The sequence below is a fragment of the Carassius auratus genome, chromosome 8 (genome assembly GCF_003368295.1).
Source record: "Carassius auratus strain Wakin chromosome 8, ASM336829v1, whole genome shotgun sequence".
NCBI lineage: Eukaryota > Metazoa > Chordata > Actinopteri > Cypriniformes > Cyprinidae > Carassius > Carassius auratus.
The window spans coordinates 29,251,879-29,279,696 of record NC_039250.1 but is presented as its reverse complement, the minus strand read 5'-3'; the positions used below and the strand labels follow the sequence as shown (position 1 = coordinate 29,279,696).

The 27,818-nt window shown below is 40.1% G+C and overlaps 2 protein-coding genes across 4 annotated transcripts in view; one reads left to right on the top strand and one right to left on the bottom strand.

Moving 5' to 3' along the window:
• The window catches only part of LOC113107871 (NACHT, LRR and PYD domains-containing protein 3-like), a 50,290-nt gene extending 24,391 nt beyond the window's left edge, over positions 1–25,899 (bottom strand). For all 3 annotated transcript variants that reach the window (XM_026270672.1, XM_026270673.1, XM_026270674.1), the window contains exons 1-3: positions 25,767–25,899; positions 6,735–6,880; positions 4,207–4,323 (exon numbers count right to left, since the gene is read on the bottom strand). In XM_026270672.1, the coding sequence (XP_026126457.1) occupies positions 4,207–4,323; positions 6,735–6,859 (242 nt within the window). In that variant the 5' untranslated portion in view covers positions 6,860–6,880; positions 25,767–25,899. The remainder of the gene's footprint in view (positions 1–4,206; positions 4,324–6,734; positions 6,881–25,766) is intronic.
• Positions 9,415–10,449, top strand: LOC113106856 (paraneoplastic antigen Ma2-like). Its single transcript, XM_026268867.1, has one exon. The coding sequence runs from the start codon at positions 9,415–9,417 to the stop codon at positions 10,447–10,449; it is 1,035 nt and encodes a 344-aa protein (XP_026124652.1).
• Positions 25,900–27,818: the final 1,919 nt, after the last annotated feature.

The following is a 27,818-nucleotide window of genomic DNA, read 5'->3' as shown; positions in this document are numbered from 1 at the left end:
CTCTTGAAGCTCATCAAGAGAATGCCAAGAGTGTGCAAAGCAGTAATCAAAGCAAAAGGTGGCTACTTTGAAGAACCTAGAATATGACATATTTTCAGTTGTTTCACACTTTTTTGTTATGTATATAATTCCATATATAATTCCACATGTGTTAATTCATAGTTTTGATGCCTTCAGTGTGAATCTACTATAAAGAAAACTCTTTGAATGAGAAGGTATGTCCAAACTTTTGGTCTGTACTGTATATATCGTATTTTTCTGACTATAAGTCACACCTAAGTATAAGTCGCATCAGTCCAAAAATACGTAATGACGCGGAAAAAAAAACATAAGTCGCACTGGACTATAAGTCACATTTATTTAGAACCAAGAGAAAACATTACCATCTACAGCCGCGAGAGGGCACTCTATACTGCCAGAGATGCTGCTCAGATCTCCTCAACCACCAACAGTGTGCAGAATCCACCTGGATGATGCAACGGCAGCCATATCGCATCAGAACACCCACCACGCACACTAGCTTATTGGTGGAGGGGAGACAGAGTGATAAAGCCAATCAGTGTATGGGGATGATTAGGAGGCCCGTGAGCAAATTCAGCCAGGATGCTGGGGTTACACCACTACTCTATTTTTGAAGGACATCCTGGGATATTAATGCCACAGACAGTCTTCCAAATTATGGTGCTTTTTAAAGTACAGTGGCCCCATCACTGACTATACTGGCATTAGGCCCCACACAGACAACAGGGTGAGCACCACTGTACCGATCATGTACCGATCCTCTGGAAGGATGCGGTGGTCATCCCTGTCCCTAAATGCAGTGGTCCTAAGATGATTAATGATTTCAGGCCGGTTGCTTTGATTTCTGTTTTAATGGAAATCTTTGAGAAATTAGTGCGGTCTGAGATCCTAAGGGTGACAGAACATAAATTGGACCCTATGCAGTTTGCATATAGACCTTACAGAGGAGTACATGACGCTACAGTCACAATGCTAAATTTGCAATTAAGACATTTGGATGGCCAATGGACACATGCTAGACCTTTATTTGTTGATTTTTCTTCAGCTTTTAATACAGTTCAACCACACATTTTAATCAAGAGGCTCTTAGATCAGTTTGCGTTAAGCAATAATTTGATGGGTTGGATTTTGGGTTTTTCTTAACTAACAGAACACAGAGAGTCAGAGTAAATGGTGTCTTATCTGAACAGAGGAGTTCCTCTACAGGGTCTCCTCAAGGATGTGTGCTGTCTCCACTTTTATTTATCTTATATACAAATATATGTCAAAGCATGTATGATAACAGAATTATCATAAAGTATGCGGATGACTCAGTTATTTTGAGTTTACTTAACGAGAATGAGACCTCACATGGCCCAATCATTGAGGACTTTGTCAATTGGTGTGAGGAATCTTACTTACAGCTTAAAGGGGGGGGTGAAATGCTCGTTTTCACTCAATATCCTGTTAATCTTGAGTACCTATAGAGTAGTACTGCATCCTTCATAACTCCAAAAAGTCTTTATTTTTATTATATTTGTAAGAGAAAGATAGTCTGTACCGATTTTTCCCGGAAAAACACGAGCGCCTAGAGGCGTGACGTGTGGGCGGAGCTAAAGAATCACGAGCGCGAGTAGGCTTTTGAGTTGAGAGCATGTGAAGCTGTGACACAGATCCAGAGGCTGAAATTTAACAAGAGCAGCATCTGCAAAGGCGGTATGCTATGTGGTATGTACTGAAACTGTATATATTTGCTTAGCGGTTTTGGAAAATGACTAAGTTCCACTTTATGTCATCTTTTTTTTTTTTTTTTTTTTTAAGCTGTACATGTGGAAAGTGCAGTTTGATGACAACATCGCATGTTGTTTACTTGATGTGCTTACGCACTGATAGCTAAGTTAACAACAAAGAGATATTTGAAGCAGTTTTACTCACCGCATGTGGTTCCAACACACAATCGTGACCCTTTTCCGTTGGGACTGCATTATCCTTAAGAAATAAACGATGTGCAATCCGAAATGCAGGGAACAAACAAAAACACTTGCAAAACTCCGTTGATGCTCTGTAAAAATAAACTCCATCCACTGGTCCCTTAATGCTGTTTCTCTTTTGGTAATCTGTGCAGGGTTGTCTTGCCCTGGCAACCAAAAACACACTCCTTTTGTGACTTTTCGCGACGCTCTCGCTCTGATCAGGCTGTGCTCAGCCTCTCATTGCTCTGCTATATGGGAGCGCGCGCTCTTCCGGCAGAGGAGCGCGCACTTAGGACCCATATAAGGAAATTCCGCTCCATCTAACGTCACACAGAGCCATACTCGAAAAAAACTTTCCGAAACTTGTGAGAAACCGGAAGAGGTCTTTTTGGAACAAAAATACTCCTTCAAACATACAACTTAATTTTTGAAACTTTGTCCATGTTTAGCATGGGAATCCAACTCTTTAACAGTGTAAAAAACTCAGTATGCATGAAATAGCATTTCACCCCCCCCTTTAATATATCAAAGACCAAGGATATGATCATTGATTTTAGGAAAAGTACTCATCCAAGTGAACCTACCTTAATTAAAGGCCAAACAATAGAGTATGTACAATCATACAAATACCTTGGGACTATTATTGATGAGAAACTGAATTTTGAAAAGAATTGTGAGGCTCTGTGCAAAAAGGGCACCAGCGTTTGTATTGCCTAAGGAAATTATCTGTGTTTAATCTTGACCGAACAATAATGAAAATGTTTTATCATGCTTTTGTTGAATCTGTGTTGTCCTTCTCCACTGTAGTATGGTATGGTCATATATCTTTAAAGGCAAAAAAATCAGTTGGACAAGATAGTAAAATGTTCTGGCAGTTTGATAGGCGAGTCTAAACCAGGAGTGGCATCCCTGTATACCAAACAGTTACAAAGGATGGCCTTCTCAATCTTAGATGATGACTCTCACCCCCTGCATAGTGAGTTTCAGTTATTGCTGTCTGCGAGGAGGTATAAACCCAAGGTGTAGAACGAAAAGATATAAGAGCAGCTTTGTACCAAATGCGATTAATATAATTAACAAAGTGTAGAGGGGTTTTTAGAAATGTTGTACTAGGGTTTTATGATTTTTATTTGTTTTTTTTTTGGGTTCTTCTTCAGGTTCTTTTACAAAGACCACATGTAATGTTTGAGAGCACTTTCTTTCTTGAGAGCACTTTACTCAGTATGAGTATTTACTTATTTGTCCCTGTGTGTTGTGTGTTTTTTTTTGTATTTAATGCCATAGTCATTGCACTGTAAAACTAATTTACCTACGGGTACAATAAAAGTAACTTAACCTAACCTAGCACCCCTGGCTGGCCTCACTAACACCTCTTCCAGCAGCAACATAGTTTTCTCAGAAGGTCTCGCATTCAGGTACTGAGCGTCCTCAGCCCTGTTTAGCTTCAGAGAGAAACCAGTCCTGGGCTACAGGGTGATATGGCTGCTAACAGCTTTAACATCACTGAATATGTTTTTAAAACAAACCATCCATTAATCATATCATCATGCATAACTAAGAATTAGAATCACTGTAATGTGATGATCAAACAAAGGTGCAGGTGATTGGCGGTGGATAATTTATTTGAAGTATCGGACACTGGTAAAGTTTGAGCTCATCCGTGCATCTCTACACTGACCTGAGTCGCAAGTAGCAAACAAGGAAGCACATTCTGCTGGACAAACCAAGTAATTACACCATTTAGAAGCATTTAATCTGCTTTATAAGTTCGGTAAAAAAATGTTTATATCGACGACATATTCGCCAATACAATATATCTGCGACAGCTCCTATCTGCCGATAATATCGGCAAAACAATATATCTGTCGGGTTCTAGTCTTTATATTGCACCTTGTTTTGAGGAAAACATTGGGCAGGATGAGGTTGAAATTTTTTTTTTTTAAATAATCACAGATAATCAGCAGATGAATCAATTCTGAAAATATTGGTTAGCTGCAGCTCTAATTGCAAGACTAACAGTGGAAACAGACTCTTTGTCTGGATTGTGGGATTAGTGTATTACTCCTGTCTGCTGATGTTGCTGAGTGTGTGCTTTCTCTGATTGATCATGAATCTGCATTTGTCAAGTTGTGGAACATCTGAGATATAATGCAGTGCAATCCGGTGATTGTTCACACTGGTCAGTGTTTATTTATGCAGTATGAATTGACATTCACACTGGATTATATCTCACCTGGGTTCAGAGGTCATTGGATCATTACTAAGTAAAGGAGGCTTATTCATGGATCTGTCACTCTTCAGAGACACACAGCTGAGATCAGTAGATGAAACTCTCAATCTCCATGAGATCCTGAGAAAACAGAAATAATTCTTCCTTTAGTTCCGTCTGCGGTTTCATTTATTACAAAAATCATCTACAATCTACAATGTGAGCAAATCTTCACTCTGGGAGACTAAATAATGTCTAACATCAGCCAAGTCTTAGATTTTACTTGCCAGTGTGTAAGTAATATATCCTGACAAAACCCCAAATATCCAGCGCCACCATCTTCCAGAACTGCAACCTACCTGTAGTCTCCAGAAGTGAAAGATGTCAGGTTCTCAAGGACTTCGATTAGGTAAATAATGCTATTAAATGACTCTAACTGAAGACTGATTTTTATAGGCTTTACAGACAGATAAGTTGAGCGACTCTTGAAGGACCAGCACTACATCCACTTGTACCACTGTCTGAAGAATTGATCTGCCAGAATCTGGCAGTTAATTTTGGCAGTTCATTTTTAGTCCATATCTGCATGGAAAACAGTGGCGCTGGAGACTAAATGGTTCCTGTTGGTTAATTCTTCAACTGAATTCTCAATTCTTTTGCATTTCTTTTCTTTTCTTGACGTGTTTTTAAGTGACTCTGCTGGCCCACTGAGTCATGCCTTGACTTTGCAATTTCTAGTTATAAACAGTTATAAACCGAGGTCAACCTATTAATCGGGCAGATTTTTTTGACATTTTTAAAGGGGTCATATGTCATTGCTAAAAAGAACATAATTGTGTGTACTTGGTGTAATGAAATGTGTTTGTGTGATTTAAGGTAAAAAAAAAAAAAAAAAAAAAAAAAGAAAAAAAAAATATATATATATATATATATATATATATATATATATATATATATATATATATATATATATATATATATATATTATTGTTTCTCCTCTATGCCCTGGCTTTCTGAATCACACCGTTTTTTAACAAAGCTCATCATTCTGAAAAGCGAGGTGTACTGATGCTGATAGGCCATCTATCCAGTACATTGTGATTGGCCGAATGCCCCAAATGTGTGACGGAAATGTTACGGCCCTTAACATATTGTGATGCCCTATCTGGCTAGAGCGATGAGACATAAACATTAAAACCCACTATAAACATGATATAAACATGATTTCAAGTCATGTCCTCTTTTGGAGGGCCAAACACAGTAGTTTCGCTTTCTCAATGAAACAGTGTCACACACCGCAGCCTTGAGTGAGCGGAGGCCAGCTTGAGAACAGCGCGGCCAGCAGATTCTACAAAGAGCAGGACTCCACTTCGTCCACTGTGAAAGCCAACTGCCGATCCACAGTGCAAAGCTGATGTGTTTCCTCAGCGACAAGCACGGATGAGCTCCAGGAATGACAAAGCGGATATCATCCTTGGCCAAACAATGCGTCACATATTGACGTAGACATGTGGGGCGTGTTAGAACGAGATGTTTTAGGGGGTGTGGTTGGCTCTTAACTTTTATAAAGAATATCTATTTGGATTTGAGACTTTAGCCTTTGCAACTTTATAGATCTCATTTATGCACCAAGAGCTTTTAACACTCCAAAGAGAAAGGAAACATTTTAAATCGCATCATATGACCCCTTTAAGCAGTTATGAGCATCAGGCTGTGTATCTTATACCCTGCAATAAACATTTACTCAAACTTTTTTATGAGATTGAGGAAAATTAAGAAAAGAAAATCAGCCAAACATATCAGCCAAAAGCATTGTTGCATCATCACTGGATGCATCTCGGCACAACACGACAAATCCCGACAGTAAACTTGTTCCATTTATGATGTACTGACAAAAAAGTTCTAATGATTTTATGTGGCATCAGCATCGTATCGCTCATCGGCTGCCCCAATTTTTTTTTTTTTATCGCTATCAGCCAGAGAGAAACCAGTCGACCTCTAGTTATAAATGATTAGATACAAAGTTAATAGTAGTTATTAAGATTGATGTGGTTTGGAATAGGTAAAATTTCAACTTGCATAATTATGCAAGCACTGTATTTTTCCTCATCCACTGTCGTCAGTAATGCAGGGAATGTAGTGATTGGTTGTCAAGGCAGCCAATCAGATTTTAGCAGCCTCGTCACGTGTCGTCTCTGATTGGCTGGAATTATGTCATTTTGTAAAGCTGGGTTGTGTTGAGCAAATGAGCGATCAGCATTACATGCGCAAAAGAAGGTCTGCACTCAAGTTATTTTAAATGCAAAATTGATTGTTGTGCCCTGAAATACCTTTGCGATGCAAACATTATCCAGAAAACTCAGTTTACACATTTAAAATGTTCTTTCATTTTATGCAGAATTATGGCAGAGATCTTCACAGTGTGTTTGTGTGTGTGTGTGTGTGTGTGTGTGTACTTTGATGGGTGAAATGCTGAACACAAATTTTGAGTATGGCTTACCATACTTGGCCACATGTCACTCATTTTTTCACTTTACTGGATTATACCTCACCTGGGGTCAGAGGTCATTGGATCATTACTAAGTAAAGGAGGCTTATTCATGGATCTGTCACTCTTCAGAGACACACAGCTGCAATCAGGAGATGAAGATCTCTCACTGCTCTCTCTCTCCTCCATATTGAGAAACTGAACCTACACCTGCATATGGAAACATAAGAGAACAAATTACACATAGTATTTTGATTATTATTCTAGTAACTGCAATGACATTCAAGAGAATGTGGAGCTTCAGACTCAGCAGCAGAGTCTGCAGCAGTTGGTGGAGGAGGATCCTTTTCTTATGAGTGAGGACTCATCTGAACGCTTCTGTTTTGCCATTGCATTCCTAAACTCAACAGAACTGTGTGTGCTTGGTTTAAATGCACAACACTGTAAAAACGGCTAAAATAAAATACAGCGAGAAGATCTTAATTTAATGCTGCATTTGACACTGTCTATTCATATTAACTTTAATTAAAAACAGATGCAATAGATTATATTTGTTTGTGCTGGGGTATTTTTGTCTAATTAAGTGGCATTTTTGCCCCAAGTCCCCATACGCCGTCACCTATGCTCCATGTGCTTCTCATGCGTACTTGTTTACTAGGGGTGGGAGAAAAAATCGATTATCTGATGCATCGCGATTCTCTCTTCAATGATTCTGAACATTTCAGAATCGATTCTAAACTTGTTTATTTTTCCCACATATGGCACGTGTGCGCGCTAAAGACGTGGATGGCTTCATTGCAAAGAATTTGCGCTTTGAGACACATGCACATTGTTTGACAGTCTGTGCTTCCACCCACCATGTTTTACTTTAGATATGCTTTCATTTCTGCCGTTTGCAATGCAGCACTATTAGATGCACGAAGCTCACGCACTGACAGACCATAACATGTGCTCTGTGTTTGTTGTCCTGAAGCTCAATTGTGGCTACGGTTAAATGCACTTGCATTTCCAATCATTTTATATGAAACTGATGTACACACAGTCAGTTATGTTTTCAAAGAAGGAAATAACCTGTAATGGGGACAGGGAGGGTTATGATTAATCTCTCTTACTCTCAAAAACGAGTCACATGACTATTAAAAAAGTAAACGTTTATTTACTTTAAAAAAATAATAGGGTACATCTGACTTCTAAATAAGGAAATATCAGTTCATTTTACATAATTAAAAGGATATAAATATTTGGTAATTTTATTTCACGACAGTAATTAAAACTAAAGTTAAAATTTTATATAATTTAGCTGAATAATATTTCCAAAGGTTTTATGCAGTTAGCCTTTTATTACTTTATTTTATACTGTTTTTATGTGACTATTTTTATTGGTCATTTGGGTATTCACGCTGTATAGTCAATAGTGTTTGGCTGCAGGTATTAAAAAAAAAACGTATATACACGTGACCTGGTGAGACATGTGAGAAAGGGCTGGGAGTTGTTTTCTCTCTTTCCGCTGGACTCGTGTGGAGCGTGGAACGCGGGCACGTTGAGAAGAAAAAAACCCACTAGAAAGTGCGAGTAAAGCGGATTAATCTGAGCGGGAGACGCAGAGAAGAGGACCGCGGACTCGGGATGTTCGTGAGCCGTGAGACTGAGTGAGAAACGAAGCCGGAGACCCGTCTGACGGAGTGGGAGAGAAGGAGCAGAAGCCGTGAACGGAGAAAGCCGAGATAGTTAGCCACAGTGGGCGTATGCTGTGCGAAACTGTCGTTTAATCGCACCGCACCTGATCATCCGGACCAAAGTCTTTCAACGATCTCAATTTTTTGCAAGTGTCCATTCAGCGTACTCAATGTTTTGCAAGACCAAAACAGGCCTGCAACGTTTTTTCTTCGTTATCGTGAGTAAACTGGAACAATGTGTGTGTGAGTGGGGCCACCATTGCATTTGCTAAGACTTGTTTCAGGACACTTGGCGTGTTTTTTTTTTTTTTGTTATTGTAAAGTTCTCTGTGTATTACAGATTGTTAGGAAAGAGCTAAGGGGAGGGGACTTTTGAACAACTTATTCAGGTGTAACAAGTGTGATTGAAACTATTGGGGTTTCAAGCTAAATTTTAAAAGGTTATTATTTAAGTGTTTGGGGAATATTTTGGTTATATATTTTTGTATATTCGTTAATATTGAATTGTGGGGAAAGCTTTTATATTCTGTTTGCCAAATTATTTTATTTAATTAAACAAGAGCGTTACCCTATTTTTGCTAAACTAAAAACCATCTCTGGGTCTCATTATTTTTTAATATTTTATTGTCAAAAGGTTTTATAACTCATTAGACACTTATTAGGTGCACCTTCATGGTATCCACCTGAACTACACCGAACACGAGCACCCCCATTCTCATGTAAATAACTCACAGAGTGGTTGTACGGGTGCTACATAAAATGGAGGCACCGCTGGGATTAATTTAGTTCATAAGTAGTTTTAGCAGCTCTAACCTTAGTTTGACCCAGAGATTTAAATAGTTTGTTTAAAAAGTAGGCCTAGTTTAGAACCAAAACAGTAGTTAACCTACATGTATAACCACATTAAAGATTACCTATTGTGAAAACTCTAAAACTGCCAGACTAGAGTTTTACTAAGCATCCTAAGTCAAGAAAACACAGATTAAGCTTTATCTGTGTTAAAATACAACCAAAACCTACCAAATTCAGTTCTTACAAGTGATCACTGTACGTGCACAACCCGTAGGGATGGCTCAGTTGAAGAACTGGTGTTTTGGAGAAGGCATAGACCCGGTGAAAGCCTTGCTGGTTAAAGATGTACCTCCGGAAACTGAAGTTGGGTTCATTGAAGAAACGCTGCAGACTGTTAAAGAACTCAGGAGAGTCAAGGTGAGAGGAAGAATGTATGACCCTCAGTCTCAAAGTTTAACTGTGCTATGTGAGTGCAGGGAGAAGGTGAATAAAAAGGCCATTCCTCTTGATGTTGTTCCTGAGTGGTTTGCTATTACTTGGAGAATCTTTGGACCTTCTGAGCAGGAGGAAGAACCCCAAGCTCAGGCAGCCGGTGATGGTCACAATGTGCCACTGCCAGATTCCATTTTTTTCTCCCCACTTCTAGCGTCCACTCCTGAAGCTATCATTCGAGCAGTTTGTGATGTCCTGCAAATGACAAGCAAGCACACACATGGTGACAACAATCTTTACAGAAGACTGCACACTTTCTCAGGGGTCATGCCCACACCCCCAGGAGAAGAACAGTTGGAAAACTGGGTTGAACAAGCCAGACATATGATTGAAGAATATGATCGCCCTGAAAGAGAAAAGAAAATGAGAATAATGGAAAGTGTAAAGGGTCCTGCACTCGAAATCCTCCAAGCTGTCCGTTTCAAAAACCCATCTGCATCCTCTATGGACTACATTGACATCCTCGAGACCACCTTTGGCAACCCCGAGAGCGGTGAAGAACTTTACTTTGCCTTCAGAATGTTGTGTCAACATCCCAACGAGAAACTCTCTGAGTTCCAGAGACGCCTTGAGAGAGTCCCAAATAAAGTTGTCCAAAAGGGTGGACTCCAGTCATCGGCGGCAGACAAAGCACGTCTTGACCAACTCATTAAAGGGGCCATCAGGTCTGACATTATGATACTAAATCTCAGATTAAGAAACCGCAGAGACAGTCCTCCCACTTTTCTCGAGCTGCTGAATGAGATACGCCTGGAGGAGGAGCATGAAGTTTCATTCTCCATCCACCCAAAGCTGTCTACGCCAAAAGTGCTACTGTGACCTCTGACACAGAGTTAAAAGATTTGAAAGCCGAAATACACCAACTCAGAGCACAAGTAAGTGAACTCTCTGCCCCCACCACCATGTCAAGTCACCTTTCGACGAGCACACTGCTTTCAGTCACTCCGGCGGCAGAGAACTCAGAAGACAAGAACGTTCAAGCTTTAAAGAAAGAAGTTGTCAAACTCTGAAAGCAAGTCTCTGTCATGTGAATCAAGCCTAAGTATAGTTCTGCTACTGAGACCTGCCCACAAGAGACCCAGTCACGACCCTGGCAGCCAAGACCTTCTACAGCCAGAGACCCAAGTGATTTTTTATAGCTGCGGTGAAGACGGGCATTTTGCCAACAAATGTGCCTCTCCCGAGAACTATCCCAAAGTTATTCAGAAACTGCTGCAAGCTCAGAGAAAGATTAGATTAGATTAGATTCAACTTTATTGTCACTGCACATGTAAGGTACAAGGCAATGAAATGCATTTGGCATCTAACCAGAAGCAGTAAGTACAGAATATACAAGGTCTATAATATGTACAATAACTGTACAGATAAGTATTATGGACATCATTTACAGATTTTAAATACTATAAGCATGATATACAGGTAGGTGTACTATGAACATACTATACAGATGGATTATGTAAAAGTGTATGTACACTATAGGCAGAACTATGAACATATGAACATAATTTACACTAGTGCAATGGACAGTACAGTGCATAGAAAATATTACAGTGTGCAAATGGATTACTCTGTGTTTCTGGATGAACAGACAGTAGTGCAAGTAATAACAAGTTTACTGTTTTTTGCTTGTTGTAAATAAATAAATAAATCAGTCAGACGCAGTGGTGATGTGGGGGAGGAGTCTGTGTGTGTGGTGGTGTCAGAGGGCAGAGTTCAGTAAGGAGACAGCTGTAGGGAAAAAGCTGTTCCTGAATCTTGTGGTTCTTGTCCGGAGGCTCCTGAAGCGCCTCCCAGAGGACAGGAGGTTAAACAGTCTATGGTCAGGGTGAGAGGAGTCCATAAGAATGCTGCGAGCTTGACGTAGACAGCGTTTCCTCTGGATGTCCTCAATAGCAGGAAGTGGTGTCCCTGTGATTCGCTGGGCAGTTTTCACCACCCTCTGCAGTGCTTTCCGGTCAGCCACTGAGCAGTTTCCATACCAGACTGTGATGCAACTGGTCAGGATGCTCTCGATCGCACACCGGTAGAAGTTCACCAGGATGGCTGAAGACAGCTGGTTCTTCTTCAGTGTCCCGAGGAAGAGGAGGCGCTGGTGAGCCTTCTTGACCAGGCTGGAGGTGTTTGTGGTCCAGGACAGTTCCTCCGATATGGTGAATCCCAGGAACTTGAAGCTGGAGACACGTTCAACAACCATACTGTTAATGTGGATGGGGTCATGCGTGCCTCCTTTTTTCTTCCTGAAGTCCACAATGAGCTCCTTTGTCTTAGTTGCTGTACCTCTTCCCTGTAGGCAGTCTCATTGTAGTTACTGATGAGGCCAATCACCGTGGTGTCATCTGCAAACTTAATGATGGAGTTGGATCCATGCACAGGCTTGCAGTTGTGGGTGTAGAGGGAGTAAAGGAATGGGCTCACACACAGCCCTGTGGTACGCCGGTGTTAAGTGTGATGGTGGTGGAGTGGTTGTGGCCTGACCTAACATGCTGAGGCCTGTTGGTCAGAAAGTCCATAATCCAGTTGCAGAGGGGGGTGTTAATGTCCAGGTCTCCAAGTTTTGTGGTCAGCTTGGAGGGAATGACGGTGTTAAATGCTGAACTGAAGTCAACAAACAACATCCTAACATATGTGTTGCTATTGTCCAAGTGTTTGAGTGCAGAGTGCAGCACTGTGCATACTGCATCCTCTGCGCTCCTATTTCTGCGGTAGGCAAATTGGTGTGGGTCCAGTGTGGGTGGGAGGCAGTCTTTGAGGTGTGCTAGGACCAGTTGCTTGAAGCACTTCATAATGATGGGTGTGAGTGCTACGGGGCGATAGTCATTCAGGCACATTGGGGAGGAGTTTTTTGGTACTGGCGCAATGGATGTGGACTTAAAACATGTTGGCACAATTGCTTGGGTGAGGGACAGGTTGAAAATGTCTGTGAAGACCCCTGCAAGCTGCTCAGCACATGCCCTAAGCACACATCCAGGAATGCCATCTGGGCCAGCAGCCTTGCGTGCGTTGATCCGGCTCAGTGCAGTGTGGAAATCTGTGGAGGTGAGTTTAAGGGGTTGGTGGTCTGCTGAGGGTGAGATTTTGGTGGCCGTCTCCTTGCTATCGCTGTTGAAGAGAGCATAAAAGTCATTTAGCTCATTCAGGAAGAAGACGTCCGTGACCGTTGGAGTGGAGTTGCTTGACTTGTAGTCACTGATGACCTGGATGCCCTGCCACATGCGTCGGGGGTCAGAGTTAGAAAAATGATCCTCTACCTTCAGCTTGTAGCAGTACTTGGCCTTTTTGATGCCCCTTTTCAGGTTAGCCCTGGATTTACTGTAGGCCTGAGCATCATCTGACCTGAAGGCAGTGTTGCGGGCTTTCAGCAGAAGTCGCACCTCCTTGTTCATCCATGGCTTCTGATTAGGGTATGTTGTTATCTGTTTTTCTGTTGTTACACTGTCAATGGTGGTGTTGATGTGATCCAGTACAGAGGAGGTGTAGATATCAATGTCAATGTCCGTGTGAGAGCCACAGGCAGCCTAAGAAGCAAACATATTCCAGTCAGTGTGTTGAAACCTGTCCTGAAGTAAAAAGTCTGCTCCAGTTGGCCACACTTTGATGGTCCTCACTGATGGCTTCACACGATTGATGAGGGGTGAATACTTAGGGCTGGGAAACAAAGAAAGGTGATCAGACTGTCCGAGGTGGGGGAGGGGGGTCGCGATGTAAGCTCCATTAATGTTTGTGTATACGTACATGATCCAAAGTTTTGTCTCCTCTGGTGTGGCAGGAAACATGCTGGTGGAATTTGGGGAGCACTATCTTTAATTTGCAGTGATTAAAATCACCCGCGACAATAAAAGCAGCCTCTGGGTGAGCAGTCTGTTGTTTACTAATGTCCAAGCAGAACAGCAAATCTGATAATGAAGCAAGAACCAAGACCACAAATGCAAGTGTCAAGAGAAGCTCGGTAAATGTACAGACCAACAGTTTGCCCGAGGGACTCGTGGGACCGCCCTCCACTGCTCAGGTCAGGATCAATGGCAACCCCTGCACCGCGCTGATGGACAGTGGATCTCAAGTTACCATCATCTTTGACAGCTGGTATGACAAACACCTGTCACACATCCAGTTAAACTCTGTGTCCAGTCTAGCCATATGGGGCCTTAGTGAGTCAGAGAGCAGTTACCCATACAAAGTTTACATCCAGGTTGAGTTGGAGCTGCCACAAAAATCTAAGTCCAACAAAGTCAAGTCTGTTCCCTTTCTGGCCCTGGTGTGCACTGATCCACGTTGCTCCGAGATTATACCTGTCCTGATCGGCACAAACGTCAGGGGGGTTCAGCCTTTCAAGTCACAGCATAAAAAGAAAGATGACCTGGAGAATGTCAACTCTGTCAAAATCCAAGTTCAAGAGACAAAACATTTACCCGCCTCTGGAGGGATGTCCATAAAAGGCTACAAAGACTTGCCTGTGGCTGAAGTAAAGTGGTCTGGGCAGGGTCCTCTCAGCATCCCTCCTGGCACTGAATACTTTGCTATCTGCAAAGTTACAGAGAAACAAGACATCGGAGACAGCAAACTCATAATTGAACGAGCTCACTCACCTGCTCTTCCTCCAAGTGTACTTGTCCAGCCAACTGTGTTGTTCTCCAAGATGCTAGATCCAAACAACTTCCTGGTGCTCCTGCGTAATGAGTCTCTAAAGCAAACTGCCATTTCAATGGGCACAGTGATCGCTCACCTTCACATCGCTGACATTGTGACAGATGCACCAAACCCCTAAAGCCGAATCTGTTCCAGTTATGGATCCTTCTTTGTTTGACTTCAGTGAGTCACCCATCAGCAACGAGTGGAAAGAGAGGCTGAGTCAAAAACTTGCCAAACACTCCTGTGTGTTCTCTATAGAAGAGTGGGATGTTGGTTTGGTTAAAGGGGTAGAACATCACATCCGCTTGAAGGATAACACTCCCTTCAGAGAGAGATCTCGACGTATTGCCCCTGCTGATTTGGATGATCTTATGCGTCATCTGCAAGGTTTGTTGGCGGCTGGGATCATAAAAGAATCAAGAAGACCATATGCTTCACTGATTGTCCTTGCACGTTAAAAGAATGGTCAACTTCGTATGTGCATCGACTACCGCACCCTGAACCGGAGAACTATGCAAGATCAGTACACTGTACCACGTATTGACGACGCTCTCGATTGCTTGTCCAGCAGTAAGTGGTTTTCAGTGCTGGATCTGCGCAGTGGCTACTATCAAATCCCAATGGCTCATGAGGACAAAGAGAAAACCGCTTTTATCTGTCCACTGGGATGCTTGAAGTCATAGTCTATCTGGATGACCTCATTGTTTTCGGCAGGACTCTGGGGGAGCATGATCAAAGACTCCTAAAAGTCATCCCTTGTCTTGAAGAAGCAGGACTTAAGTTGTCCCTCGACAAGTGCCAGTTCTGTCGCTCACAAGTCACCTATGTCGGCCATATTGTCTCTGAGCACGGTATTGCCACAGACCCAGACAAAGTGGAAGCAGTGACGCGGTGGAAGCAGCCAACCGACCTTCCTTCTCTGCAGTCATTCCTGGGGTTCTGCGGCTACTAGAGGTGGGAATCTTAAGGCACTTAACGATTCGATCCGATTCCGATTCTGGGAGGAACGATCCGATTCCCAAAACGATTCTTAATTAATTATTCTGCTGTGCAAAAAATACTTGAAACTTTTTATTTTAACCAAAATTGGAGTTACTATGCTTTTTGTATATAGTTAGAATATCTGTTTGACAGTATTGCCAAATTAAAAATGATTATTAATATTTCTTTTTCAATACTTTTAATTTATTAACAAAGTTATTTTCAGGATTAACAAACTCTGAATGAATGGTAAGCCATAATTGCAATGAACAATCATTAAGAATAAACAGTTCTCAATTTGTATGACAGGGAAAATTAGGGATTCTAAGATGTGATCTTTACACTCACTGTAGAGTGCGGGGACAGCCGTCTCACTAAAATAACGACGTGAGGGCAAAGTGTATCGTGGCTCAAGTACCTGTAACATCGTGCGAAATCCATGGTTTTCCACAACGGAGTACGGGCGCAGATCTTTGGCAATAAAACCCGCCACTGATCGGGTAATTCGTCTTGCCTTTTCAGAATTCGTGGAAGCTTTGCTACTTGATCCAGGGTCCTTTGAATGTAACCGGGAGTGTTCGTGATTGGAGGAGTGGAAGTGGAACCGCGTAATGTTTCTTCATGTTAGTCGTGTTGCCGAAATATTTGAATTTGGCGCTACAGACTTTGCACACAGTATGGCTTTTATCAACGACACCTTCGGTGTCTTCAGAAAATCCAAAATGTTGCCACACAACCGATTTTAAATGAGATGGTGCAGGTCGTAGTTTGTCCATTTTATCTTAAACAAAGCTAATTCACCAGCATATGAACGGTCGTCCATCACCGTCTTTTTTGTTTGTTCACGTGAGTCTTGACAGCGCTCGCATTTGAATTGAACACAGAATCGATTCTGAATTTTTGAGAATTGATTCTGGATCGTTAGATAACGAATCGCGATGCATCGATGCATCAAGCTTTTCTCCCACCACTAGCGGCTACTACCACAGGTTTATAAAAAAATACTCCATCATTGTCCGACCACTTACAGAGCTGTGCAAAGGGTATCCTCCCACCCAAAAGAAGCAAAAGTGTACCTCTTCATCAGACAAGTCCTACTACAAAGTCAGTGAGCCTTTTGGTGACCGATGGGACCAGTCATGTTCAGAGGCATTCCAAAAGATCATCCATTGCCTCACAAGCGCACCTCTGCTGGCATTCTCTGACCCCACCAAGCCTTACATACTTCACCTTGATGCCAGTTTTCATGGGTTTGGCGCTGTCCTCATCCAAGAGTACCCGAGGGCTTGAGATCTGTTGCTTTCGCAAGCCGCAAACTGAGTGCCTCTGAAAAAAACTATCCAGTTCACCAGCTCGAGTTTTTGGCACTTAAGTGAGCAGTGGTGGACAAGTTCCACGACTACTTGTATGGCGCACAGTTTACCATGATAACTGATAACAACCCCCTAACTTATATCCTCACAACTGCCAAACTCTACGCGACAGGTCACCGCTGGCTCTCAGCACTCGCCACATACAATTTCACATTGCAGTACAGGCCTAGCAGCAGCAACATCGATGCCGATGCCCTGTCACACAACCCTCTTCCAACCACAGAAGAAGTCTGGCAAACAATACCGACTGAAAGCGTTCAAGCTCTGTGTAAACAGATCAAGTGCCCTGAAACTCTGACAGAGCCCACAACTATTCCGTCACTCAGGGTGTCACCAGATGGTATACCAGAGTGTTTTGTCTCCCCAGTTCGGTTGGATCTCGGTTCTCTGAGTCAGCTCAGTCACAAAGACCTGGTAACCGCTCAAGATGAGGACTCTACTATCACTCCAGTCAAACAGTCACTCCATGGTGGTCCATCATTCAACAGCCCTGACAATCCAACTTCTGTCCTGTTGCACAAAGAAGCAAGCAAACTGTTCATCCAAAACAATCTGCTCTACAGGAAGGTTGAGAAAAATGGATCTGAGGTAAAGCAGCTGGTACTGCCCAGAGAGTATGTCCCGATGGTCCTGAAATCTCTGCATGATGAGTCCGGTCACTTGGTCATGGACAAGACCATCGAACTTATCAGAAATCGGTTCTATTGGGCGAAAATGGGAGTTGAGGTTGAGCAGTACATCAAGAACTGCGGCAGATGCATCACTTGCAAAGCCCTTCCCCAGAAACATGCTCCCTTAAAACAGATCAGCAGCCAAGGCCCTCTAGACCTTGTCTGTATAGATTTTCTGTCACTTGAGCCCGACTCTCAAGGTTTCGCCAAAATCCTTGTAGTGACAGACCACTTTACTAGATACGCCCAAGCTTTTCCAGCCAAAGACCAGAAGGCAGCCACTGTTGCTAAGACGTTGCTCACTGTGTGTTAACTGTGAGTTAAAAGATCAATCAGTTGGTCCATGCCTACAACTGTTCTCAAAATGATGCAACTGGTTATTCGCCTTACCTGCTTATGTTCGGCTGAGAAGCTCGCTTACTGGTAGACATCTGCTTTGGCGTGACTGAGGACGACATAAGGACAAAATCCTATCATCAGTATGTTATTAAGCTCAAGAAAGATCTCGAAAGGGCTTACAGTCTTGCAACAGAATCATCAGACAAGAACCACCAAAGAAACAAAAAAGCGCACGACAGGCACGTCAAAGAACAAGTCCTTGACAAAGGCGACAGGGTGCTGCTGAGAAACTTTGGGGTCACAGGCAAGCAAAAATTGAAATGCAAGTGGCGATCCTCACCATATATTGTTATGGAGAAGCTACCTAACTTACCTGTCTACAAGATCAAGCCAGGGAAATGCATGGGAGAAGAAAAGACTATTCATCGTAATCCCCTGTTATCCATTGGTTATCTTGTGAGAATCCCTGTTGATGAAAGGGAAGTGGGGCCACAACAAAGACCTGTGACTAGAGCATTTCAGCAAAAGACAAAATAATTGGTACAGACAAACTACCATGATGAAGACGTGTCCTCAGAATTAGAGTACAACGGAGTATGCCCGCAAAGCCCCGTTGAGTTAGACTGGGATAAGTTGTTGACATGTCCAGAACTGTCCACAAAGCAATCAAGGCCAATCGTCACCGAGCCTGAAAGACAAGCTCAAGACCTTGCTGAGATAAAGCCAGTGTTCTGTGATCTTCCAAACCTGCCTCTCAACGCTGATCCAGAAGTCAACGTTCTAGAAGAGGGAGGAGCCATCAACCCCTGTCCGGACACTAACGCTGGGATTGAACAAGCTGAGCATCCCAAAAGAGTCACCCGTCCAGTGGTCAAGCTGAGCTACGATGAACTTGGCAAGCCCCGTGATTACCCTGTGACAGTCCTAAGCCATGGAGTGTTGGTTGGAAGTGGACTCTACGGAGACTCCAGAAGCAGTCAATGTCAAACTCTCTGGTGCCACCCCATGGCGTTGTGTTTAACTTGTTCTACTCTGGCCTCTACCCTTGACTTTAAGACTATTAGAGTCCTCTAAGGTTTATTTTGATGAGGGCATCAAAACTGTCTAGAAGCGGGAGGGTGTAGCCCAGTGGTAAACTTGGGTATATAGTGTAATGGGGACAGGGAGGGTTTTGATTAATCTCTCTTACTCTCAAAAACGAGTCACATGACTATTAAAAAAGTAAATGTTTATTTACTTTAAAAAAAAAAAAATAGGGTACATCTGACTTCTAAATAAGGAAAATATCAATTCATTTTACATAATTAAAAGGATATAAATATTTGGTAATTTTATTTCATGACAGTAATTAAAACAAAAGTTTACATTTTATATAATTTAGCTGAATAATATTTCCAAAGGTTTTATGCAGTTAGCCTTTTATTACTTTATTTTTACTATTTTTATGGGTATTCACGCTGTATAGTCAATAGTGTTTGGCTGCAGGTATTAAAAAAAACCGTATATACACGTGACCCGGTGAGACCTCTCTTTCCGCTGGACTCGTGTGGAGCGCGGAACGCGGGCACGTTGAGAAGAAAAAAAAAACGCTAGAAAGTGCGAGTAAAGCGGATTAATCTGAGCGGGAGATGCAGAGAAAAGGGCCGCGGACTCGGGATGTTCGTGAGCCGTGAGATTGAGTGAGAAAGGAAGCCGGAGACCCGTCTGACGGAGCGGGAGAGAAGGAGCGGAAGCCGTGAACGGAGAAAGCCGAGATAGTTAGCCACGGTGGGCGTATGCTGTGCGAAACTGTCATTTAATCGCACCGCACCTGATCATCCGGACCAAAGTCTTTCAACGCTCTCAATTTTTTGCAAGTGTCCATTCAGAGTACTCAATGTTTTGCAAGACCAAAACAGGCCTGCAACGTTTTTTCTTCGTTCAAAATGTTACCGTGAGTAAACTGGAACAATGTGTGTGTGAGTGGGCCCACCATTGCATTTGCTAAGACTTGTTTCAGGACACTTGGCATGTTTTTTTTTTTTTTTTTTTTGTTATTGTAAAGTTCTCTGTGTATTTAAGATTGTTAGTAAAGAGCTAAGGGGAGGGGACTTTTGAACCACTTATTCAGGTGTAACAAGTGTGATTGAAACTATTGGGGTTTCAAGCTAAATTTTAAAAGGTTATTATTTAAGTGTTTGGGGAATATTTTGGTTATTTATTTTTGTATATTCGTTAATATTGAATTGTGGGGAAAGCTTTTATATTCTGTTTACCAAATTATTTTATTTCATTAAACAAGAGCGTTACCCTATTTTTGCTAAACTAAAAACCATCTCTGGATCTCATTATTTTTTAATATTTTATTGTCAAAAGGTTTTATAACTCATTAGACACTTATTAGGTGCACCTTCATGGTATCCACCTGAACTACACCGAACCCGAGCACCCCCATTCTCATGTAAGTAACTCACAGAGTGGTTGTACGGGTGCTACATGTGCAATGGTGAATGCAGCCTGTTAAAACTGCCACCGTCTATGATTTCATCAATAATAATCAAACGGTCTTTAATGCTGAGGAAAAATAAAAAATAAAAATCCTCAATGATTGTCTGTACAATTTCAGACACTTAAAGAACACTTATTTTAAATAAGTAATTGTTATTAAAAACAGCCTGCTGTGCTTGTATAAAAAATAAATAAAAGTTAATTTTGCACAAAATAAATTTGATATAAAATGTATATGAAAATGTAGCCATGTGCAGCAATATTGAAAACTAAGAATGTGACTGATCGTGATATTGAGTTGATAACGATAATCGTAATTTAATTTAATTGTGAAACCTGTGAAGAATCATACTCCTGTTTTTAATATGGCAGTACAGACATACAAAAGATTCCAACTATTAAAAAAAAAAAACATATAACTGCAATTTTGTTTAAGATGTAAAGTTGTAAAAATTTATTTGCACAGCAGAAGAATTAATTGGGGAAAAAATTTTGATCAAGAATCGTTTTGGAATCAGATCGTGACATCCTTAATCGGAATCGGATCGAATCGTGAAGTGCCTAAGATTCCCACAACTAACAGATTTATGACATCATTGTGAGCATCAATACATTGTTAATCATGAACTAATTGTGAGATACCCATAGATTCCCACCCCTATTGTTTACATCTGAGAGCACACACTCTTTCAAGCAGCATACAGCGGTGTAGTGCATTTTGACCAGTTGAAGGGAATAGTATTCTTAATGCATTCGAAATTCTGAATAATTTGTAATATATAATTATTCACGGTATTAAGAAGTGCCCACGATAACAATATCGTGCATATTCATTACCGTGATATGTCGCATCCCAGCCGGCACATGACCGACCTTCAACGTTGAAATACGGTTGAAATAAGGTCAGTTGTGGTTTCAACGTTGAAACAACGTTGATTCAACGTTTAAAGCTGAATGGTTGAAAAACATCCAGCACATGACCAACTTTCAATGTTGAAATATGGTTGAAATAAGGTCAGTTGTGGTTTCAACATTGAAACAACGTTGATTCAACGTTAATAGATGAACTGTTGAAAAACTTCCAGCACATGACCAACTTTCAACATTGAAATATGGTTGAAATAAGGTCAGTTGTTTTAATGAAACAACGTTAAAAATGTTTAATGCTAAATGGTAGAAAAAGGTTAACAAGCTTTTCAATTATTTATATTAAATTATTTAAATTAATTATTATTTTAATAGCATTTAAAAATATTTTAGTCATGATACCTATTCTAAAATCTAAAGGTATATGTCAAATATTATCATCATTAACAACAATAAAACTATACATTTCGCTGCTTTATCACACTGAAACAACTCCCATTGGTAGTTTTATTTTATTTCTTCTATCATGATTGGTTAATCTGGCTGTCATTCAGGAAACTGGACAATGAATCGGTTCGCGCTTTTCTACATTTAAAAATATGACCGTTGTTGTCGTCTTTCTGTGAGTGAGGCGGCTAACTGTGAGCTGCTGCTCGTTATAACTGACTGCTCGGTCGGTCCCAAATTATTTCATATTTGCCTGTACATTTTTTATTTATTTTGAGCAAATTTGAGTCGTGACATGTCAATGGAGAACAAAAACTGTGAACACAAGAAAGGTCAGGTGTTCTGCGAGGTCCTGTAAACATCCTGTCAAAATGAGGTAAGAAAATCGCTAACTTTATCTTTATTATCTTTTGAAAATAGTAAAGTATTACCAGAGTTTACAAATGGGTAGCTTAAAGGACATGTAACCTGCAGATAAATAAATACCAGTGTGTCTATTTTTGCATTGCTTTATCACAGCTGATCAAGTTAGATGCTCACCTAATGTGTTGCTGGTGAGTTATGTGTTAATGTCTGTCTTTTAGAGATTTTCCCATATTTTCCTGATATGAATCCCATGCATTAGGTGTGTTATATATGTTTGTATTCTTATAATAGTTTCAAAGTGTTTTCTGCAACATATAAGTGCAAATGTCGGTATTTAAATAATATAATTTTAATGAATTAATGAAAATGAAAAAAAAAAAGGATTGTTTAAAGCCATGGTTCTCAAAGTGTCAGGCCCCCTCTAGTTGTTGCAGGTGAATCACTAAATTAAAATAATTAATGTTAATATATTTTAACTTAATCTTTGAGTAAGTTTTTTTTTGTTTGCACATTTAAGTATGTTACAGTTAAAGTACAGTACAGTTTTGTAACTTTTGTTACATAATTACATTTAAAATTACATTTTAATTTAAACTTTTTATTTTCATTTACCTGTGTATGTAAGCACAATTGTAGTGTTAATGTTCAAACTGTATTTACCATGGTAAAGTGTCTGACAACAATTAATATTCTTATTAGAATAAAACTGCCTCATTTTTTAACTGTAGACCTGTAGCTGAATAGTTTGGTCTACTTTGCTGCTGAAATGTAATGTTGGTCATTATGGTGCAACTTAATATTTAATAACAAATATTTTCTGAAGTGGTACTTGGTATAAAAAGTTTGAGAACCAGTGGTTTAAAGAAATGGTATAATATGAAATCCTGCTTTTTAAGAACTTTTCAGTAAACCATTTCTTCTTTCCCCTTGTAGAGTCATTGAGGATCCAGCTTGTTCTTGAAACATTGGTAAGAAATTGTTCATCTGCTACATTGCACTGTCACTTCTGCTAGAGATGCTTTGACCTTTTGTGATAGGTTTTGATTGTACTTAGTTTATTAAAAATTTACTGAATTAGATGTTATTTGTTTTACTACACTGTATTGCTAGTGTTCTGATTAAAACAGTGTAACTGGGGGCTCTGAAAACATTGCTTGTGAATAATTTGTTAATATTGTACATTTTCATCTGAATACATTAAATAAGTGTTTAATGAATAGTGTTGTCCACTTTGTTTCCAACCTCACTATTACTGAACTGTAAAGTGAAAATATTGTGTGATTTATTTTGCATTCAGTTTTCAGTTAAATATATTTCACAATATCAAAGTTATTGTCAAACATTGTGAACATGCAGGGGAAGTCGTTGCCTAATGGTTAGAGGGTTGGACTCCCAATCGAAGGGCCGGACAGAATTGTGGGTGGGGGTAGTGCACGAACAGCTCTCTCTCCACTTTCAATACCATGACTTAGGTGCCCTTGAGCAAGGCATCGAACCCCCAACTGCATAAATGGCTGCCCACTGCTCCGGGTGTGTGCTCACAGTGTGTGTGTGTGTGTTCACTGCTCTGTGTGTGCGCATTTCGGATGGGTTAAATGCAGAGCACAAATTCTGAGTATGAGTCACCATACTTGGCTGAATGTCACTTCACTTCACATACCTAAACTCACTGGTTAAATCTTATGTGCCCTCCAGAAGTTTGCACTCTGCAAGTGAACGACGCCTTGTGGTGCCATCCCAAAGAGGTTCGAAGTCACTCTCAAGGACCTTTTCCTGGACTGTGTCCAGCTGGTGGAATGACCTCCCAATCTCAATCCGAACTGCTGAGTCTTTACTCATTTTCAAGAAACATCTTAAGACTCATCTTTTTCACCAGAACTTAACCAACTAATGCTAGCACTTTTCCTTCTTTTCTTGTCTTTTATATATATATATATATATATATATATATATATATATATATATATAAAAAAAAAAAAAAAACCTGGCTATGTGTTCTGTACTAGACTAACTGAGACTTGTCATGGCACTTGTTTACTGTTGTTGTTCGCTTGTACACCTGACTGCTTCTGTTGTTCTCATTTGTAAGTCACTTTGGATAAAATCGTCTGTTAAATGATTAAATGTAAATGTTTATACAGGACGGTACAGAAAGTGCACAAGTGGGAGAGAGTGGAGGGGATGGGTTCAGAATGGACCTAGCGCTGGGACACTTTCAAGGATCACCCGAAGCACAACCACACTGTATACACTAAGGCTGCTGGTGCTAACATTTTAGAGTGCCCTGCGGTAGAAATCTCATTCTGCATTCCCCACGGTAAAGACGGCACAGTCCGGGGGGGTTCCCATTAGAAATCAACTGGTTGAAGGTTCCCTTTTCTAACTGTGCAACACATTTTCACTGCACAAATGTACACAACTCTTGTAATGAGACACATTACTAAAACATGTTTTTGACAGAAACTGTAGGTTTCCACCAAAATAAAAAGATCCACTGGTTTCAGTCATAAAGGTACAAGGGTTTGCAAGTGCTGCAAAAAAATATGCATTTATGTGCCAAATTATTTCACAAAAACCTTTAAATATTATTGTATTTGGATTGTTCTACTACCTCCATGCATACTCTGCATAATAAAGTGTGGGATTATTTTCATCTGTTTTATACAGTATGTTTCCAAAATTAAACTGCTGTTTGACAATTTTGAGCATGTGGTAGTTTATTGAAGTTGTTTGTAAAGCCATTGCTGCCAGTCATTAGATTTTTAGCCTTGCATGTACCATGTTGATCTAAATGCCAACTAGGATCTAGGTGTATTTATACACGGTGCAAGGTACGACGGGGAAACAACGTCGTGTTATCAACGCTGATTAACTTTTCAAAATCAACACCTCATTCAGCTTTCATCCCAGGTGTGCAGCACGACCCTAATTCACCCGTAATGCAGGTAAGACGGTGAAACCCCGTCGCGATTTCAACGGTGAATCCACGTCGTGATTTCAACGGTGAATCCACGTCGTGATTTCAACGTTGATCCAATTTGCAAAATCGAAAGGTTATTCAACGTTGTTTCAACCATGGTACCTGACGTTGTTTCAACGTTGAATCAATGTTGAAATGCCGGCTGGGATATATCTAGGCTGGACAAGAATTGTAGTAGACCAATAAATATAATAATAAAAGTACCATAATAATAATAATAATAATATTATTAATTGTAATAATTTAATACATTAATTGGAAATGACAAATCATCTCGATGTCACCTGATGTTTGTTGTTGTATAATTATATATATATATATATATATATATATATATATATATATATATATATATATATATATATATATATATATGGCTATCGTCCATATACACGGTGTCATCGTCTGCTCATTTGGAGTATTTCACACAAGTATAGAGTGAGTACATGAATCATAAGCTTTGACTTTACATCGCATGAGATCTGCTCTTACAGTGTGAGTTGGTAAGCTTGATGAAAACGCACAGTCAGTGTATGCCCAGCCTTTGAGAGCGCACTGTGTATTCATAGACAACAAAAATCTGAATATCAAACCGCAAACTATCTTAACTGCTGTTAGATGACTATATTATTCGTGTGGATTCAGAATCATTTCCAGCACGGATTACTGTATGTCAGGATCAAACTCTCACTCACTGATCTGCGTATGTCCGCGGCCTAACGTTACATAAGTGTTTTCTGCTTCAATATTTATATCCTAATCTGGTAGCCTATATTCCCAATTGTAAAGAATCCGTAAATTAATCCCAATTTAAAGGAGAATATTATAGCATTATATTCCTGAAGGTGAATTTATGCAGCTTCACCAACTTCTACGTTACATGCGTCACAACTCTATTGCTGATGTTAATGTTTACAGATCGGATTAAACACACGACAGAGAAGCGAATGAGAAAAATCTACTATAATACGTACTTGTATCAGATGATAATAAACTTACCTTAATATTTTGTTTATGACCGTTTTGAAGTCTCTTTTTTTTATTATTCCTGTCGATTTTTACTTTCGATATCAGCACAAAGGAGTCGCCCAGTGTAGAATTCTTCTTCTCTTTTTTTTGTGTGTAATGCCAGAACAACTTGAGTGGTGTATTCCCGCCACCTACCGGACAGGAGTGTTGGAAAACAAAAACCAAAATGGCAGCGAGAGAGGGAGAGGAAAAACACAATTATATTAATACAACGCTGTATTAAATTCTTTATTAATCAGTCTTGTTTCTTTTAGAAAAATAATTAATTCATGCAATATGTTTGATTGTTTTGGGCCATTTCATGTGATTATTTGAGGGATCCCTGTGTATTAAGACTTGTACAGCCTAATATAACTTAAATGATGTCCTTACTAAAAATATTTATTGGAAAACCGATTAAAGATGTGTTGTTAAAAAAAAAAAAAGATTTATACATATTTTGGACTATGGGGTGCACCATTGTTCCAAGAGGGTCTAGCTGCAGACATAGGGGCGAGTGGAGCTCCATGTTGGTCTGGGGCCCACTTTCAGCAGAATTATCATCTCATTTATCATCAGTAAAATATGGAGTGCCACTGGGATCCGTCCTAGGTCCCCTTCTATTTTCAATATACATGTTGCCCCTTGGTAATATTATTAGAAAATACGGAATTAGCTTCCACTGTTATGCTGATGAAACTCAGCTATATATATCAACGAGACCAGATGAAACTTCTCAATTATCTAAGCTAACAGAGTGTGTTAAAAATGTAAAAGATTGGATGACAAATAATTTTCTTCAATTAAATTTGCATAAGACAGAGATATTAATTATTGGACCAAAAAACACTACACAGAATCTTGTAGATTACAATCTGCAACTAGACGAATGTACTGTTACTTCCTCTACAGTCAGAAATCTGGGTGTTATATTAGACAGCAATTTGTCTTTTGAAAATCATATTTTCCATGTTACAAAAACTGCATTCTTCCATCTTAGAAACATTGCCAAGCTACGAAACATGTTATCTGTTTCTGATGCAGAAAAGCTAGTTCATGCATTCATGACCTCTAGACTGGGCTATTGTAATGCACTTCTAGGTGGTTGTCCTGCTTCTTCAATAAACAAGCTACAGGTAGTCCAAAATGCAGCAGCTAGAGTCCTTACCAGGTCAAGAAAATATGATCATATTACCCCAATTTTACAGTCTCTGCACTGGCTACCTATTAAGTTCTGTATCAGTTACAAATTATCATTACTTACCTATAAAGCCCTAAATGGTTTACCTCCTGCGTACCTAACTAGCCTTCTATCACGCTACAACCCATCACGCACCCTAAGGTCACAAAACGCTGGACTTTTGGTAGTTCCTAGGATAGCAAAGTCCACTAAAGGAGGTAGAGCTTTCTCACATTTGGCTCCCAAACTCTGGAATAGCCTTCCTGATAATGTTTGGGGTTCAGACACACTCTCTCTGTTTAAATCTAGATTAAAAACACATCTCTTTCGCCAAGCATTCGAATAATGTATCTCTTAAATTTGTGAGTGTAGTTGCATCTGATCAAATGTGCATTTTTATTCATTGGCTTGGGTTAAACAAATTTTTGTTTGTTGGATCAGCAGCTATGCTAATGATGTCTCTATTTTGTTTCTATGTTTTGCCACGGGATAACTAGGATTTACACAAGCTCCATTCTGGATCCAGAACACCTGAGAAGAGATGATGCTGACCCTCAGAGGACCTCAGATAATGCTAACCCTGAATCAACAAACAGAACTAACAAATATTGCTACAAGTGTGACTGCATCATATAACAATTATTAATTAATAATATTAATAATGTTCATAGCTGACTAGCTGACTACGTCTTGTATTAATTTTTTCTAAAAATCCTGTCAAACGTGCATAAACTGACAGTAACCACCTTAAGCTACTACTAAATATTGTAGAAACATAATTTTCTGTAAAGTTGCTTTGTAACGATTCGTATTGCAAAAAGCGCTATACAAATAAACTTGAATTGAATTACGTCACTTCCACA